Below are 19,118 nucleotides of genomic sequence, written 5' to 3'. Positions count from 1 at the left end.
TTTCTCCTATAGTAGGGTTACTGGAGGAGCATTGACAATCTTTGAGGTTCTTGCTGGAACTTATGGGATCATTTAAGCACTTTGTATTTAGTTCAGAGGTTCTGGAGTCACCTTTTCATTACCATGAGACCTCGAAGTGCTTTGGGGGAAAATAGAGGAACTTGAATGCAATAAAAGGGTTATTGGAAGATCTTTTAACATTTAAGTGGTTCCTGGAAGATCTCTTATGTTAAAGCCAGCATCTGGAGGAACCCAATGGTTCTGTGAGGCCAGAATGAGATTATTATTATCCTATTATTATTATTATAGGCTACTTAAGTTTGATTCAGTATACATACCCAGGTGTAAAAGACGTACTATTAAAAATTTACTTGAGTGTGTTTTTAGTAGGCCTACAATACAAATATACCTGAATGCATTTTTAATACATTTAACAGTAGCCTACGTCTTTTTCACCTGGGTAGCTTACATTTATTTATTATTGAATAAATAATAGTAATAAAATAAAAAAATTTACCTACTTCTTCATAAATTATTATTTGAAGAAGAAGAACTAGGAGGAGAAAAGTTTTATTCTGTCACGAAACTGCTGCTATTCCTCTGCTGTCGTGCTTCAGTGATCCTCGCGCTGCTCGCGCGCAACAAAGCTCAGCTGATCGACGTCATCGGGTAACGGCTCCTCTCATCAAAGCTTCCGCCTTTTGTTCGGCTCGTTACAAGGTTTGTAAACTCGCCAAATAAATATAAATACAGAGTCTACTCACTATATATTCAAACACACATATATATAAACTAAATTTATTATACATTACTACTTTTTTACAGTGTTTACCACTCGTTTATTGCACAGTAACTGGTATGAAGGTTTTAGCCGCGATGCATAACTACGTTGATCTAACGTAAGTTAATGAACAAATGGAAATTATTGACTTATTGTCTTAGATTGATTTAGTCATTCAATTCAACATATTCTGTAAAACTGTGTCTTCAAATTGCTTATATAGCCTAACTAATTTAGCTGATTCCTGCTGTCGTCATTGGCGTTTGTTATGAATAACAAAAGCAGGTTAATATAGTTTGGTCTGCTTTTGTTTAGCCTAACTTTACTTACTACAGGTGCCCTCTTTCTCTCAAATACCATTTTAAAGCCATTTACTGGTCAATAAATATTATGTTGTGAATAATCTGCTTTGTTCTTTTGTTTCCCCAGAACAACCAGTACATTTCAGAGGCAACATTGAATTACAGTAAGTTACCTATACACCACATGCACGTACTTTATTACTATGAACTTTCTCTGTGTGAAATTGTATTGTTTGACTGTGAACTTTTTTTAATCAATTATTCTCTGAAAATCTTCCCTCATGCTCCAAATCTCATTCATGTTACTCAGAAAAAAAAAAATATCACAGGTTTGGAGCTAATAATGCTATGCATTTTTTTATAGGCTATACCTTAATCATATGCATTTGAATAGAAGACATTTGAACCCTGAATTATAACTTCAAGTTTAGTCTTTTTCGACAAAAAAAAAAAAAAAGGAAAAAGCTATTATATGGCTTCAGAAGACTTACTGATTATTTTTAGGATCTTTTCTGGGACATTTTTGGAGCTTAACCATTTTTACATAAATTGTTGCATTGAATTGAACTAGACAAGTGTACATAAGAATAGTTTGAATGAATTACAAAAAAAAATTATGCTTGTGTTTCATGCAGTGATATTGAATGGTGACGGGTTGTATTATGCCTGAGATCTGCTTTCGGGTTCCACAGACAGAAAGTCAAACAGGTTTGGAACGTCACAAGGCTGAGGAAATTAATTAATAACTTTAATAACCTTACTAACAGTAAATTTTATACTTTGCAGGGATCTCGGTAAGCTGAAATACAAGTTTGATCAAGAATAAAAATCCTCCTGTAGACCTGAAAATCACTGAAGTGCCTGGACCATCCACCAGAAAAGAGGAAAAGCAAACAGAAAATGAAGCTGATGCACCTTTTCACTTTTCTAACTCGTTAAGTACCTCACGTGTCCCTTGTGAAGATTTTATAATTGATTGCATTTTATGTTGCATCGAGTGAATTTTGTGAAATTACACAGGCAAAAAGGTCCATTGACCATTGTCAGCAGTGTAGCGATGTAATGTATGAAGCACCACACAAAATTGTCGATCGTGTGGATTCTTATTGAAATGACTGAATTCACCAGTGAACATTCACAGAACAACAGATCATTTTACTGCACCTTAACTCTGTTAAAATGGAAAATGTTTTCTGCTTGTTGTGACATAAGGAATATACTGTTTCCGGGTCGAAGCCTCTACTTCTACTTCCTCTATCTTGTTTCTAGATATTGAGAATACTCAACAACCATTTATGGGAACTGTTGATTCAAGTCACACATTTAAGCTTTTCAAAAGCCATAGTGTACATAACAGTCTCCAGTCTCACGGCATCCCAGACTTCAGCATTTTATGATTCAAAATAGCTGAACAACTAAACCATCTGAGATTTCGGAATAGAGATAAAGGTTAGGATCCTAATTTTAAGGAATATTACAGCACAATGAGTGTATATTAGCACTGTTTGTTGTTTGTTTTTGGCATCTGATAGAGCTTTTGGACTTGGAAACAGTGACGTCAGACTTACCATCGGACTGAAACACATGTTTTAAAATTAAGTGAAGATGGACATTTTTAATTAGTCAAAATTGTTAATTTTTTACATTGATTTATTACATGGAACGTGTTTTCCATGCATTTTGTTGAGATGTCTTTTCTTGTGTAGCCTATTGTATACACATGGTTGATTATTCATGTTACTTATGTATTATACAATTTTTGTGTGTGTGTGTGTATTCATTGATATTAATCTATTACTAGCTTTTTTTTCAAGTGCATGGAAGTGTATGTATTAAAATGGATCTAAAATATGTAATAAACAATTCTTATTTTGTATTTGGTTCAGTTTGTTTATTATAATATAAGTTAATGGTGGTAACCATAGTAACAACATGAAATTAATTTAATACAAATAAAATAAAATAAAATTGAAATTTGGTTCCTGGAGGCACCCACAGTGGTTCCACACAGTGCCTTATATAAGAGTTCCTCAGGAAACCTGTGTGGTTCCTCAGAGAACCGCCCCTTTTTAAAGGGTGCCTAGAGGATCTACAGATGGTTCCGCCGGTGTGGCAAAGTGAAGAACCCCAAAAGGTTCCTCCAGGCACCTTTTATTTTTACAGTGTACAACCTTGACTATCTGATAATCGTGTTTATCTACTTTTCAAATTTCAGAGTACAGATGGGCGTGTGGAGGCGAGAGGCCGTTATGGCGAATCCATGCTGACTATTGTTGGAGTCAGGCTATCTGACTGGGGACGCTTTGACTGTGAGGCTCTCAGCAGAATCGGTGGACATCAGAAGAGCATGTTCCTGGATATTGAGTGTGAGTGGTCTAAATGTTCAATGCAGGGTGGAGAAAATTTCTGAATTTAATCATTTATGAGCTGGAATTTGAATTGAATTGGTCACAGCTTTCAGTAAACTGAATTGGTATTTGAATTGGAGTAGCAGGAAGAGGATTTAAATAAATAATTGCATCATTCAATTAAACTAATTATGCCTATTCTCTATTTTTAATTTATTAATAATAATAATAATAATAATAATCATTGTATCATGTATTTATTCTGGAAATACCAATTATGTTGTGTTTATGATAACATTTGTACTGAAAAATGAAATGTATAACAAAAAAGCTTAATTTACATCAACATTTCATTTCACTTCCTAAAATTCAAATTACAATTCTGTATTATGTATCCTTCTGTATCCTTAGAACCAGTGGCAGCAGCAGGGTAGATATATATCTCATTATGGGGTGCAATGGAATGGACCATCTAGCAGGGTTGCTAATATACTCATTCATTCAGTCTCAATCTGTCACCGATGTGACACTGTGGGCTGCATCAATCTCTTTAATGGAAAAAATGGGTGTGATTGTGTGTGTGCTGTTCCTCTGTGCCTGTCTATGTGTGTGTCTGCTGGTGTATGTGGGTGTAAGACTGAGAAATCACATATAAGGCAGCATTTCCCAATATCACGATACTCTCTATCTCACACCCTCTGCCTCATTGCGTTTCTCTTTCATACTGCCAAATGAAATCTTCCACCACCCACTGCATTGTGGGAGAAGATGGGGTTTGAGTGTATGTGGGTTGTTTTGAAAAATTAAAGGCAACCTGCAAGAAGTGGCCATGCTTTAGATTCAGTATGATTAGGAGCCCATTTTACCCAGGTGAAAAAGAACTCCATGATAAAGTGTTCGGTTTACTCAAATGTGGAAGCTCCTACCTGCTTGGTACATGCTCGGATTTAATTTAGACCTCGGGCGGCTAATCTTGAATGAGTTTTTGATGGATGACAGTTAGAAGAGCTTGGCGTGCCATTACTGAGTACTCTTTTGCCGTTCTTTCACAGATGCACCAAAGTTTCAGACCAACCACACTATATTTTTCTCGTGGGAAGGGAACCCGGTCAACATCAGCTGTGATGTTATGTCTAACCCTCCGGCCACAATGCTGTGGAGACGGGAAAAGTTGACCATCCCCAGTGAGGGTGCTGGAAATATGCGAGTGCACAGTATCCCCGGCAAATCGCTCCTAGAGGTAACCTACTGTTGGATATTTTCACTCCTATTGGATCTTTGTGTTTGCTAAGATAGAAAGACCATAGGAGTTAAACATTAATTAATATTTAACTTTTTAATTAATATTTATTACATTTTAATTCCTACAATTTTTTATTCATTCATAATTTTTTTTGTAAGTTACATTTACTTAAATTATTTTTTGCTTTTAATGCTGCCATCAGGTTTGTTTAGAAAGCTACACAATTAATAATCAGAAATACTGAGAAAAGATAATAATATAAAATTGTATGAAAAAAATACAAATTAATAAAAATATATATTGTGCTACAAAACCATTTGATACAGTGTATTATTTGCTACTGATCATGCAGTTTATAATATTAATACATTTCAAGTTTTTTGCATGATAAACAATTTTGGTGCTGTGTTGGATTGCCTCTAGATGAGTGTTGCCAGATTGGAAACGTCCAAGTACCGTACCAGAAGCTCAAAATTATCGTATTTGGAAGAAAATGATTGTACATGATTCAAACGTACAGAATGCAGCTATTTATCTAGACCAACAACTTTTTGACATTGCCTGCAAATTACGTTTTTGCTAAACTATCAACCTCAGCTTGGAAACAACTGACTTAAAAACAGGAACGTTAACTTGTGCTCGTGAGCGTTATTCTCCACTGTGATTGGCCGAGAAGACGTAACGTGAGATGAGATGGAAGACATGTGTAACACCACGTTCATGTTCTCCTCACAATCATGACGGTAGACATAGGATCACAACGACCATCATTTGAAGTGTCACAAAATTCTGAAATTATCACACATCATGGGATTTTTGTCATTATTGATTGTACAGAGGTCAAAATTATGGTATGTAGATTATAATGTAAAACCTGGAAAATCTTTTGCTAAAACATTCAGGGCTACAGGTGTAGCAAGCTATAACATTATTATCTGCAGTGAATTTTATTTGTAGTGATACAAGCAGATCTGTCTTTCTTTTGTGACCTCATCTGAACTAGACAACTCATCTGAATTCACTGGAAACAGATGTGCCCTCAGCAGTTATGTTTACTGAGCAATATTAGTGTCAAATGAACTCAAGAATAACAAAACAACATCTTGTCATTAGAAGTTTACAATGACAAGCATGTGAGAGAAATGTATGATCTCACTAACGCATTGTCCTCAGGTTACCCCGATGTCAGACAGAGATTTTGGCCGTTACAACTGCACAGCCAGGAACAACATTGGGATGCGCTTCCAGGAGTTCATCCTAGCTCAGGCAGGTGAGTGTGGTTCAGATAATCCACCTGATTACTGTGTCTGTCAGTGTATTAGCTGCATGACAATAGTAACCAAATTTGTTATTTTCAATGTTGAAATACTTTATTTGAATCCCAGTTTAACGTGTAGAGACAACAACATATATGTCACTCAGGATTAAATTTCAAAGGACCGTAACCACCATGAATTATGAATGTTGTGACGAGAGAAACTAGTTACGATTTCTAGTGTGCTGTAGTTACTGTAACAAGTGGAATTGAAAATAATAATTATTGTTTCCAAACAGCTTACCTAAATACTCCAAATGCTTCTAAGAGCGAAATGCGGGAATCCCACCCCAAACTCGCTTCTGTAGTGGAGCGTAGAGGTCTATAATACTTGGGAAAAGCTATCTGTTAGCTTTTTAATGGCAGTTGCTCAACCTTCTGAAGTGATAAAACAGCAAATATTTTGAGCCCTTCAATTGGTCACTGGCAAAACATCTTATATAATTTAATACAAATATTTGTGATTTCACCCTTATCCTTCCCTTGCGTTCTGTAACAATAAGCCCTAAAATTATACTTTTTATTTTATTTATTTTTTCAGAAAGCTTATTTTATTTCATTTTGATAATATTTTATCTATTTTAATGCATTTTTTTTACCTTTAAACTACTAGAATTTATCAATAAATAATAAATAGTAAATTAGTATTTTAAGCACATTCCTCACATTCTTTCAACTTAAATTCAAAATAACTCACAATTTCATGCATAAACCTTTTATTTCAGCTCAAAATATCTTACATTGGGTGTATTTGCCGACCTCTTGTGGAAAAAAGTAATATAGCATGATATTTCATGATATTTTGAGCATTTTTGGTTTTTCTATGTGTACTGAAGCATTCCTCGCATTCCATTCACTCCTGTGGCGGTCAAATTGACCCGCGAGGGAAGGATTTGTTACTTTTTTTTATTTCAAGCACAAAAAAAATCCTTGAATTCATTAAAAAAAATTTTGTGTATTCATTGTTGAAGTGCTACAAAAAATCCTGGGGTCTTGGACCCCTCTGATGAACACTACATTTTTTCAAAAATATTTTCCGAGTCAAAATAACCCAAGGGAAGGATGAGGGTTTTTAAATGTTGTTTGTAAAAAATAAAAAATGTTTGAATACATGACTACTTTTGAATGGCCGTCAATGCTTTTTGGGTCCATATTGAATAGTTTACATGTGAACCAGTCAAACCTTGGGTCTAAAATGTAAATTTTCGTCTCAACCAACATTTGGAACGGGATTATCTGTTTGGTGGAATAATGGCAAATGGGGTGTGAGGAGTGTTCAGGAAACTGTGATTATTTCAATTCTGCTTGGTGCTGCAGAAATTACATACTTCACCTTTAAGGCTTGAATGGATTTTAGGCACATTAAAAGTCCCAAACAGTCTCATTGTTGCCTGTCCATGTACTGTACATGTAATCTCCTTTTGTATCAGTGAATGCCGTGGCCCCGCTGGAAGTAAACACGCTTTAGCTTTTCAAACAGCCAGCAAAAACATGTTTCGAGTTAGTCAAGCTTTGAAGAGCTTATGGCAGAAGCCTTTTCGAATATAAGGCAGATCACTCTGACAGATTGTTGTCTACTATTGTTAGCATCTTGAAGTGTTTACCACAATGAAAACACATCTATATGAGTGCATGTGCTTGTCTGTGTTGTAAACTCTTTCATACCTCGTTCTAGCAGACAGACAAAGGTGGATTCTGTGGCTCGACTTCCCTTTTCTGTCCATCTCTGCTGTTCCACCCAAATGTCTTAGTCTGTCCCACTGGCTCTTCCTCTCCCTCATCCTCTATAATGCACACCTACATTGTTTCTCTCGGTCATCCTGCTGCCTCTCCCTGTTTCATTTGCTATTTATCTTTCCATCAGCGGTCTGGCTCTCCAATTCTCAGATGCTTGTTATTCAGAGCAGTTTGTGTTTTCTGGCTTAGCAGGGCAAAAAAACTAAAAATATCTGAAACTATGCCGTATCACTTACAGTACATGCATGAGAGGTTTAGGCCAGGTACAACATGTTTTTGTATCAGATTGGCAGCATCATGGTTTGTGTTACCTGAGGACTGTGAGCTAATATTGGTGCCTCTGTTATGAAAAAGCCTGCATGGAATCATTCATAAAATATGTTGTATCCCACTCACTAGTGCTTTTGTTTATCAGTTATTTTGACAATATTTTTCAGCTACCAATGAGAGTTTATAACTCTGCATTTTACACATTTTATCACATTTAAATCCATTGTGTGGCTGGATTTAAGGTTGTCCCCTATGCACAATCAGCTGGATTACTTTTTCTTTTTTACAGATAACTGTAACATCCTGAGACAGAAATATGTATATATTTGTTAGTTTTTTCCTATTTATCTATCACTTTTTTTAGTCATTATTACATTTAATCACACATTAAACATTGGTGTCTTTTAACGGTAACATTTTACAATAAGGTTTCATTTCTTAAGATTAGTTAGCTACATTAGTTAACATGAGCTCACAATGAATAATACTTCTACAGCATCTTAGTTAATGTTAATTTCTACATTCACTAATACATTTTAGTATTACTTTGTCTATACTAATAGACAAATCTAAAGTTGTGTCTGTTAACATCTGTGAATGCACTGACAACTACTTTAACATTAACCTTGATTTAATGCTGTATATAAATATATTGCTCATACAGTAGTTCATGTTAACCCTTTTAATGTATTGCTTTATAAAAAATATATTATTATTATTATTATTAAGCGTAGCGTCAGTTCTGGCAGGTCACGTTAGTCAAGCTTGCGTCAGCTGACTCTCAGCTGATCCACGTCTACTATAGGAATACGACGCCTATCACTGTATTCATATATAAGCTCCTTCAGTATTATCAACAGCTATCGTGTTTCTCAGGAGCTAATTCCCTTCTCCATCCCCAGCTCCTCCTCTCGTCAGTCAGGATTTGGCATTCTGATTCCCCTTTGAATCAGAATAAATTCTCAAATTATGTTGTTCATTAAAATCTTTATTAATTAATGATATCTGCAAGACATTCATGTTGGTTCTGTTCTGTTTCCCCAGTTCTGTTATTGCTGCTCTCCCTGCTCTTATCCATGCTAGGCTGCATGGATACGCAGGGAGTTCATGCCCAGAACAGAACCATACCGCCAATCCTAACTGTATGCTAATTGTCAATCGTATTTGATGATAGTGGTCCTGACAGAATTATAAAAGCAGTAAGCCATGAGAGGCGCTGTTACCATGATTTTACCATTGATTTTAGGCAGTAAGAATACCTTTCGATCTTCTTGCTTGCTTCTATTTATAAGATATAATTTTCAATATATTTATTTAACTTTCAACCTTCATTTGACATCATGTATTTTTCATAAGATGGGAGTACAGTGCAGTCCTTTCTTGCTGAGTTTGTTTGTGGTCTTAAAAGTCTTTCGCTGAGGGACCTTGGATTGTAAGACCCTGAAAGCAGCTCTATAACTGTGTTTTCTATACCCCACAGAAAGACACACAACCAGTTCCTTTGATACTCTCAGAAACTGTGGCCTCGGCACTTAAATGGAGTCGTTTGTTAGTCTCTCTTTCCCTGACCCATAATTTCTCTGTCACAGATGTTCCCTCAAACCCCTACTCTGTTCGGCTGAGCTCGGTGGCACAGCGCGTGGCCACAGTTACCTTCACGAAGCCTGACTCCCATGGCGGTGTACCCATCAGTTACTACCTGGTCAAATACAAAGACATCAGCTCACAGGACTGGAAGGATGTGAAATCACAGGGGACACAGAGTAAGTGCGATGGTTGGTCGCTGCTGTGTTTTATCAATGCCGGTGTTAAACCGGAAAATTATCGATGAAACAATTTAAAATATCTTACTGACCCTAAGCTTTTGAACAGTACTGTATTTCCAGGAGTAAATTAATCTATCACTCAAAATCACAATGTTGTTCACATATTTAAAGCAATTGATTTCTAAATATTGATTTCCTATTTTTATTAAAACATTAAAGAAATATTTCACCCAAAAATTAAATATACTGTATGACTTTGTTTCTTCCATAGTACACCAGTGTTTCCCACAGGGTTTTGTGAAAATGTGGTGGCTGGACATCGGTCCCTCTAGGGGGGTCCAGGGGCATGCCCCCATAAGAAAATTTTGCACATTTTAAAGTTAAATTCATCAGTCTGGTGCATTTGAGAATTCAGAATTCATTTCTCCCACCTATATTCATTGTGCAAATTGAACAAAGAAAAAGTCAGTGCATTGACTTTTACCTGAACTTTAAAGAGCCCTCTTTTTAGTTGTGATATAGTGTCTCAGTCTACATTACACATAATAATAATAAAAATATTATAATATTATTCCTATGACAGTAATAGCTATTTATTGTAAAACAAATGCACTAAAAAAATAATTAAACTTTATTTTTGTCCTAATTTCTATACATGAATTTTGACGGAAACTTCAGTCTAGCTTTTATTTAGGTGGAAAACAAGTTTACAAATGTATTTCATTACAAATCGAATGAAATGCTGTAATCGTCAGCTATGCAAATGTGAAAATAATGCGTAACTGTTGGTGCCCACTATGTTCCTTAATGCATGCTAAACTCAGCATGCGCAGATCGAGTTCACATTTATTCACTGTGAATTGAGACATGGAGCTGATCATGTGCGTACTTCTTTTTGCACAGCGCAAACAAACAGTCTTTTGCAATTTGATAAGGACACAAAGCCTTATTGTGCTTTCAATTTTAGTTTGTTAGACAGTAATGCCGCAAAACACGACATTAAAGACCTATCATTGGGGCGGTCAGTGTTGATATTGTGGCAGGCCACCACAAATAAATCAGTGTATGGGAAACACTGTACACAGAGATTAATTATTGAAGAGTATCCTGTCAACTATCTTAAACTGAATAAAAGTGAATATGCATTTGGGCCATCAAACTCCAAAATGACCCAAAAAAATAATAAATTATATTTATAAATCCAAATTTTTGTTCATTTCAGAGCTTTGACAGGAATATAGCACTCAAATTGGCTTTTATTATAGATTAATGTTGAATTTTATCAGATTGACACAGAATTGCCCAAACTAGGGTCAAAATAGGTGTGGGAGATACAACTCCAGTCCAGCCTGAACTTACAATGCTTAAATAGATTTTTTTCTCTACCCACAACACTCAAATGGGTCTGCAGGAACTTTAAGAGCCCATTAGATAATCAGATAAGTAAGTTAGGCTACTTCAAGGACTCTGAGCTAATATAAATAATCCTGAAAAGGCCTGTTTCCAAGAGCATGACTAGAGAAAGCAATCGTTTAAAACCATGCACTCTGTTTTTCTCTCCCGCAGCAATCGTGTTGCTCACTAACCTTGAGCCCAACACCACCTATGAGGTGAGAGTGGCGGCGGTGAATGGAAAAGGTCAGGGGGAGTTCAGCCGCACAGAGAGCTTTCAAACTCTGCCTATACGTGAGTGCCATCTGCTTTGACCCTTAAACTGCGTAGGTTTGGAAAAACAACCTTCAGCTGTTACTCTATTGTAGTAGTATTTTGCTGCCAACCATTGAGTTAATAGACAACCAGTTATGAATATGAATGTGGGTCATTCATACATTGTTTTCGTTATTCAGGAGAGCCAAGTCCCCCTTCGGTTCAGGGTCAACGAGGGGTGGGGAAGGCGTACCGACTGGGTCTGGTCAAGCAGGACGATGGAGGAATGCCCATCCTGGAATACATTGTCAAATACAAAACAGTAAGTGAGCTGCTCTTAAAGTCGCAATGAACCAGTCTCGCAAGGGAAACTTTGCTGTAGCGCTGTATCAATGTTTATTCAGTTTATGAAACTTTGCAGTGGTGATGATTTTATCTTGATTCAAAAGATTCGTTAAGCCTGGTAATGTTCATGCTTAAATGATGCAGAATACAGAGGTACAACCACTTTCTATGGAGTTTTTTTTAGATAATTAATTTATTATTTTTTATTATTAATTAAATACATATGTTGTTTCATTATTTACTAATTTATTTATTTATTTATTTATTATAATCATTTATTAATTATACTGTGAAAGGTTTTTGTAGTAAGTAAAGGTTTTACTGTTATTTGTTGTAGGATATTAGGATGATTGGATGGATGGATGGATGGATGGATGGATGGATGGATGGATGGATGGATGGTGGGTGGGTGGATTAATATCCTAGAAATATGCATGCTAATAAGCAACTAGTTAATAGTGAGAATTGGACCCTAAACTTAAGTGTTACCATAATTTTTTTATTATGACTTAATTGGGGAATTGTCAGTTTGTGCCCAGCAGAACAGCATTTTACAAATTGCAATGAACTTCATCATTTGCTAGCTATAAAAAACAGCACTAAAAGGAATCCTGTGGTTTGGTTTTTTGTAAGTGTAGCGTCTGAGATTGTGCTGAAATGCAGAGGGTGTTATTCCAGTAAACACATGGAGACGAGTGGGCGATGCTTTTGGTAATGAGCAGTGAAAATGCATTTCTTTGTTTGAGCCCATGCCCCTTGTTTATGCACCAGCACGATCTACAGCGTGCATAAAAACATTCTTAACTAATTCTTGCACAAGATATTCTGCTGTTTTTAAGGCTTTTCTTCCCAATAACTATTGTGCGTCAGGTGTAACTGCATTGACGTTTTCCTTAAAACTGGTGTGCGTGCGATAGAGGGGTTTGGGTGGATCAGGTTTTGCATATATTGTTGATGAAACTGAAATCACATACACTGTGGGGGAAAGCCTATACTTCCCATGAGAATATACAGCTTATGAATATAAAAACAATATAAGTCAAAGGAAAGTCCCCAGCATGATAGAAAAACAATGTGGAGGGGACATTCAGAGATATTCTCAATGGGGAAATAAAGCCCACACAGTTTTTTTATTATTATTCCAAAAATATAAAATGTTTTATTTTAGGGTTGTTTATGATTTGGGCTGAGGGTAGTCTATTGTAATTAGTATTAGCTTTATGTGAAATCAATAGAAATCTATGGTACATTATCATTTACATAGCCTAGCTAAAATAATGCAATCTGTTCCTTTGGACTCATTAAAGAGGAAAATATCCTTTTTTATATACATTTATTTGGTTACACGATATTTTGCGATTACGATATCTATGGACTTTTAAGGAAATCAGCTAACCAAGCTAGTTCTATTGTTGGAGTTTTATTCAATTTAAATATCTAAATATTCCTGAGAAGAAGAAAAAAAAGGGTTAAAATCTGTAAGCTATGTTTCTTTCAAAAGTATTACAATTTCTCGGTGCACATAAGATTACTTTTATTACGCTTAATTTACACAATTATTGGATGCAGCCCAGTGTTTTAACAATTAACATTTTGACACTCCTTTAAGCCGTCTTTTTTCCTCTGACATTCACAACAATTCTGAAGTTCACCCCCTAGTGGCAGTCGCATGGAACTTTTAATTTGGTGGTGAAGCAGCTATTAACCTCCGCTTATTCTGCAGGGGGGAAATGAATGAATATGTGAATATATAAACATAAAAAAATGATATCTGTACTCACAAAGTATAATTATCTGTGCCCACTCATTTTACAGAAATAGTGTTCTTGCCTCACGCTCATTGTTTTGTTTAGAATACATAGTATCTGGTCATATGGTCTGGAAATAAGGTCTGTGTTGAACACGAGCTCAAGATATATAAAATACATCAGTAATACCCTCTTGTGATTTGTTTTTTATTTTTATTTTTTACTTTAACTTGTCTTTTAAAATGTGGTTGCTTACAAGTGGCTAAATGGGACAGCAGAGGTTGTAACTTGTCATTAAACATCATCATGCTGAACAGGTAAACTCATCTACTCACTAGTCCGCATTCACAGCCTCGCTGTATTTATAATCATGCTTTTGCGAACTATTAATACTCTTACTTTCAGGCAAAATGTTTTAAAACAAAGACTAAAAAAAAGAGTTGTCAGAAGCTTAGTGATGGTGAGGTTGAAGTCATGGGACTGTGGTGTATTTTATTCATAGCCTACGTTTAGCTTTTGACTTCTGCTCATTGTATTTACGCTTCAAAATCCATAAACATTATGTTAATTTGTGAAGATTATCACGATGAACAAAACTAGTAAGAATCATAAGCTTTTGTTTGTCACAGACCTTATTTTCTGCAATAATCCAAAAGCCAATGGAAAAATGTAGGGTTTTTGTCGAGGGAACCAGGGTGACGCTAACTTCCGGGTTGGCCGACAAAAATGCAGTCACATCACTATTGCAGTCAATATTTGTTAGTAGCATAAAATTAGACCCTTTCAACAACAAGACTCCGAGTAGATCTCACATGGAGCAAGAGCTGTGCCCGTGTGGATGTCAGCATTCTAAAAGGCCTTGTGTAACTTTGCGTCATGGAGTTACAATGTCACCACTGTTTCACAATCAATACAGTTTGTCTACAGTTTCTGAAAGGTTATTGAGTGTTACCACACTAGTATATACACACATTCACCACAGCTTGCTTGCTCTCTCTCCTACAATCCCTCTGTTTGTTTTTCCCCTCATGGGCCCCTCAACATTTCCTCATTTGCTTCATCTCTGTCTGTCTCAGTCTGTTTGGTGATGCCTCACTTCCTCCTCTACCGTAATAGGGTCCGCTGGCATCTTTTCCCTCTCTTTTATTTGTACTCTTCCTTTTTTCTCTCGCTCTCCCTCTCTCTCATTTGCTCCGTCTGTGCATGTGGAGGTGAGAACAGGGGAAATGGAGATGTCACAGTATGCCTAAGGACTGTCGACATGTGAAAGGCACATTCAACCATTTAGCCTTTTAAGAGCTGAGGCGTTTTGAAAATGTCAAAATATAAAAGCAATGAGTTTTTGAAGGCAGTATGTGTGGGCCTAGTTTTAAAATTTTAGCTGGCGGAACAGCCGGCACACACACACACACACACACACACACACAAACACACACACACACACTATATTATGCTCACACTCGTGCTCAGATTCTCTGCAGCCAGGGACACAAAGAGAATAATGGATGCGTTGGAGTGTTTCTGCTGTAAGTGTGTGAAAAAGTTTGAGGATTAGAGAAAAGCATCTCTTTCTTATCTGTTGCTCGGAGGATCAGACGGCCTCTTAATATATAATCTTATGTTTTGATTTCCATCCATCAGAGAAAATCGATGAAGAACTATTTATGTTTAAAAAAAAAAAAAATTCACTTTGTATAAATAAATTACCAAATTGTATTTATATTTGCAACCAATCAATTGACAAATATGCCTAAAATATGACAAATGCGACAAATTAAATGACAAATTATCTAATTAAAAGATAATTAAAAATATGTTGTTGAAGCTATTTGAATATAAGTGAATTTGCATAGCTAAACAAATGTGAGGAGCACAATATAATTTTTCATTTTGCCATTGTTGCAAATAAAACAACGGGTCTCATTCACTAATCGTGCGTACACATGTGTGCAACGTTTTTTACGCAGAAAAATCTCTGGTTCTAAAAATAGCCAATATTCACACACCTGTGAGCGCACGCCGCTCACATGCACTAACAAGCTGATTTCACTAATTAGTTCTATCTCCTGAAAAACTGCTAATTAGCAAATCCAGGTGATTTGAACAAAATACTGAGGAGGACTTTTACTTTCTGAACCTGGGCTGCGTTTCCCAAAAGCATCGTAAGCCTAAGTTGATCGTAAAAACGATCGTACGACTGATCTTAATATTACGGTCTGTTTCCCAAAAGCATCGTAGCTTAAGTAGCACTTGAAAATCTTCGTAGATCTACGAGTGCTCTGGAGTAATCGTACATCACCAAGTTCATCGTAAGAAGACAGATTTATGAGGACACCTGCAGGACAACCGACAGATTACACCTTTAACTTTATTCAAATGCAATGTGATTATAATATAAGGTTTGATTGTACTTTATTGTACACTTTATTACTCTTTTTTTGTTGTTGGTTAAATTAATGTATAAATTAAATAATAAAAAAGGTCAGAAAACAAAACAAAAAATAGAAATAATTTAATCTAATAATTTTAATCAAAATTAAATGAATGAACAAAAAATAAATAAAAGAAATCCTTTTAATCTGTTAAAAATTACATCTTTGTTTCACTCTATCTCCTCTAAAAGGACATTAATTTCATCTTTTTGAAAGGAATCTTTTTTTTTTTTTTTTTTTAGCTATTTTGTCAGTGCCTCCGCCTGTAGGTGCTTTATATAGACTTGTCTTGATTGCTAATCCACAACAGATGACAATTATTAGGTTAAACGTTCCATATAAGGTTATGTTTCAGCACTTCACGAATGGACAGCGACTCTTAAGTAGCACGTAGAGCGCATTCTCGCGCGTTCATGTTAAGTGCATTTTTGGGAAACGCTCGTGGAATTGCTGCGAGCGTTCGTAACCTTGCACGTAGAAAGCGCTCTTAAGAGCTAAGATACATCGTTATCGGGAAACCCGGCCCTGGCCTTTACACCTCTGACAGTGAGAACTAATTGTTCGAACAAGTCAAGTCAAGTCAAGTATATTTGTATAGCGCTTTTCACAATACAGATTGTATCAAAGCAGCTTCACAGTATTAAATTAAAATAATACAACAAGGTTTGTTTCTAGTGGAATTTATTGATTGATAAAATTAAATTAAATATCCCCAAAATATCCCCAACTGAGCAAGCCAAAGGCAACAGTGGCACTCCATTAAGTGACCTAATGGTGACCTAAAGCTCCATCAGGTGACCCAATGCAGAAAAAAAAAAAAACCTTGGGAGAACCCAGGCTCAGTCGGGCGCCAGTTCTCCTCTGGCGTTTATGAACTAGAGGCCGGATTTATCTGTAAGATTAAAATTATTATATGAATGCCTGGCTGAAGAGATGCGACTTTAATCTAGTTTTAAACTGGGAGAGCGAGTCTGAGCAACGAACAGTATCAGGAAGACTATTCCAGAGTTTTGGAGCTAAATGTGAAAATGCTCTCCCTCCTTTGGTGGATCTGGATATCCTAGGTATGACCAAAAGCCTCGAATTTAGTGATCTTAAAGAGCGCGATGGATTATAGGGCGATAGAAGATCCGTTAAATAGACTGGAGCTAAGCCGTTTAGGGCTTTATAAGTCAGTAGCAATACCTTGTAATTAATATGGAATTTTATGGGTAACCAATGCAGTGATGATAACAAGTCATATGTGCCCTGAAGCCAATTGTTTAGTCATATGCTCATACTGTGTGTATGCTTGTGCATGTTTTATGAAACACTTGTGGTTTTGTGTAGGACAAGGAAGAACAGTGGATGACAAAACTGGTTCCAGGTGTGAATGATTTTGTGCTGCTGCAACCGCTCCAGTGGAATACGCAGTATGAGGTGGAAATCACCGCCCGCAACGTCAAAGGCCTATCTGAACCCACCTTTGTGAAGTTCTCCATGCCTCAGAAACCTGATATCACAGGTACAAGTACTTCCACAACACATGCAAAGTATTACTCTTTTTCATACGACAAATTGAGTTCGATTATCTACAGCACTTCATCACCCACTCACAATATCTATAGCTGAAATTATATGTCTCCTATTATAATTATATGCTTCGCTACAGTTCAGCACACTTGCCAACACCCACGCTTGATGGAGCTCATGTATCTCAGAATCACAATCAAACGTGGAGCTGATTCTGTGTCCTAATCAGGAGCAAATTGTCAGAGAAAACACTTTCTCCTTAGGAATAAAGAGATGTGAAAGATATTATCCGACAAAAATAAAACGAATATGATCAAATAGGTCTAAATGCCCATTCACACCAAGAACGATCACTATAACTATAGCAATAACTATATTACCATCCACACTGTTTATTCTATGCGAGCGCTGCAGCTCTTTAAAGCAGAATGGATCCTGATTGCTGTCAATGTTTTTATCGTTCATCAGCTGGAAAAAAATTGTTGTGAAAGGGATTATAACGATATTCTTCCTCTGTGCAGTTATCGTTATATAGTTGTGCTGTGTCATTAAGAAGGATTTTTAGAACTACATTTTTATCATTATTGTTAATAGTTATCATCCTTGGTGTGAACGGGCCCTAGCTGTCCATCTGTTAGTGCCCCTATATCACTGTTTGGCTGACTGACCATGTACAGTTTGCAGTGATGTTCTTTTTTTGAAGTCATGCTTTTATAAGAAGGCTTTTAATATTTACTGGGTCCCAACAAATCTGGGGTTACAATGAAATCAGAAAAATTCAAGAATCAATCAAAAGCTCTTTGGTAGCCAATGGGTGTCTGAATGGTGTAAGCATAAAGGGTCATTTGCTGGATGCACATTTCGTAAAACTGATAGTTCAACCAGCTAAATCCACAGAAGTGGTTTGTGTTCCCCATCAGTAATACAATAATACCTTTCTAATGTTTTTTTAAATGGAAAGCAATGTAAGGGTAAACACATTTTAAAGAGGTCTGTTGATTGCCTGTCTACTCTCAATAGGCCTACCTCTGTGTTTGTGTCGTCGTAATCTCAGGAAGGAGATCTTTTTTTCAAAAAACATACTAGAACTTTCCCCTGGTTTAAAATAACACTCAAATTATAGCCACTTAATCTACTGTAAAAAGAAAAGCATGTTTTTTTTACACACAATAGTATAATTGTTTGGGAAATACATAGAAAAGATCATTTCGATAGGGCTTTCTCTCAGGCCATGGATTTATATTGTGATTATATTGTATGGTTGAATGATAATGGTGGTTTTTACATATATGTATATATATCATACCATCAGCATATCACATATGATATAAACATGGCTTTCAAGATTTACATATTAATATTCTCCTAACAAAGGCACATACAATTCACTTACTGATACGCTGATACGCTATAGCTGTGCTATCAGAAGTACTGTACCGAGATTTTTTTTTGTTTGTTTTTTTTTGCTAAATAGACATTCTAGATTTATCTTGGAAATTTGCAAATGCTTTTCTATTTATTGATAAATTATTTATGAATCACAATATGATCATGAAATAAACTGCACAAAATCATTTAAAGAACTATTTAAATGATTCAATTCCAAGTTCTCTTTATACCGCGTATTGTGGATTGTTTTATATTTAACTTCCTCCCACTGTCAATCCTGGAA

The 19,118-nt window shown here is 36.0% G+C and overlaps 1 protein-coding gene and 1 long non-coding RNA gene across 4 annotated transcripts in view; both read left to right on the top strand.

Moving 5' to 3' along the window:
- The window catches only part of LOC309503239 (neural cell adhesion molecule 2), a 213,748-nt gene that overhangs the window by 180,948 nt on the left and 13,682 nt on the right, over positions 1–19,118 (top strand). For all 3 annotated transcript variants that reach the window (XM_082175944.1, XM_082175943.1, XM_082175945.1), the window contains exons 9-15: positions 3,299–3,449; positions 4,484–4,671; positions 5,848–5,944; positions 9,586–9,759; positions 11,329–11,448; positions 11,610–11,731; positions 17,264–17,438. In XM_082175944.1, coding sequence (XP_082032070.1) covers positions 3,299–3,449; positions 4,484–4,671; positions 5,848–5,944; positions 9,586–9,759; positions 11,329–11,448; positions 11,610–11,731; positions 17,264–17,438 — 1,027 coding nt within the window. The remainder of the gene's footprint in view (positions 1–3,298; positions 3,450–4,483; positions 4,672–5,847; positions 5,945–9,585; positions 9,760–11,328; positions 11,449–11,609; positions 11,732–17,263; positions 17,439–19,118) is intronic.
- LOC309503260 lies at positions 1,211–2,951 on the top strand. Its single transcript, XR_014207585.1, has 3 exons — positions 1,211–1,247; positions 1,719–1,791; positions 1,870–2,951. It is a non-coding gene; the product is annotated as an uncharacterized lncRNA (long non-coding RNA).

Source organism: Leuciscus leuciscus (assembly GCF_965113295.1).
Source record: "Leuciscus leuciscus genome assembly, chromosome: 7".
In the NCBI taxonomy this organism is placed as follows: Eukaryota; Metazoa; Chordata; class Actinopteri; order Cypriniformes; family Leuciscidae; genus Leuciscus; species Leuciscus leuciscus.
This window is presented reverse-complemented; position numbering and strand designations above follow the sequence as displayed.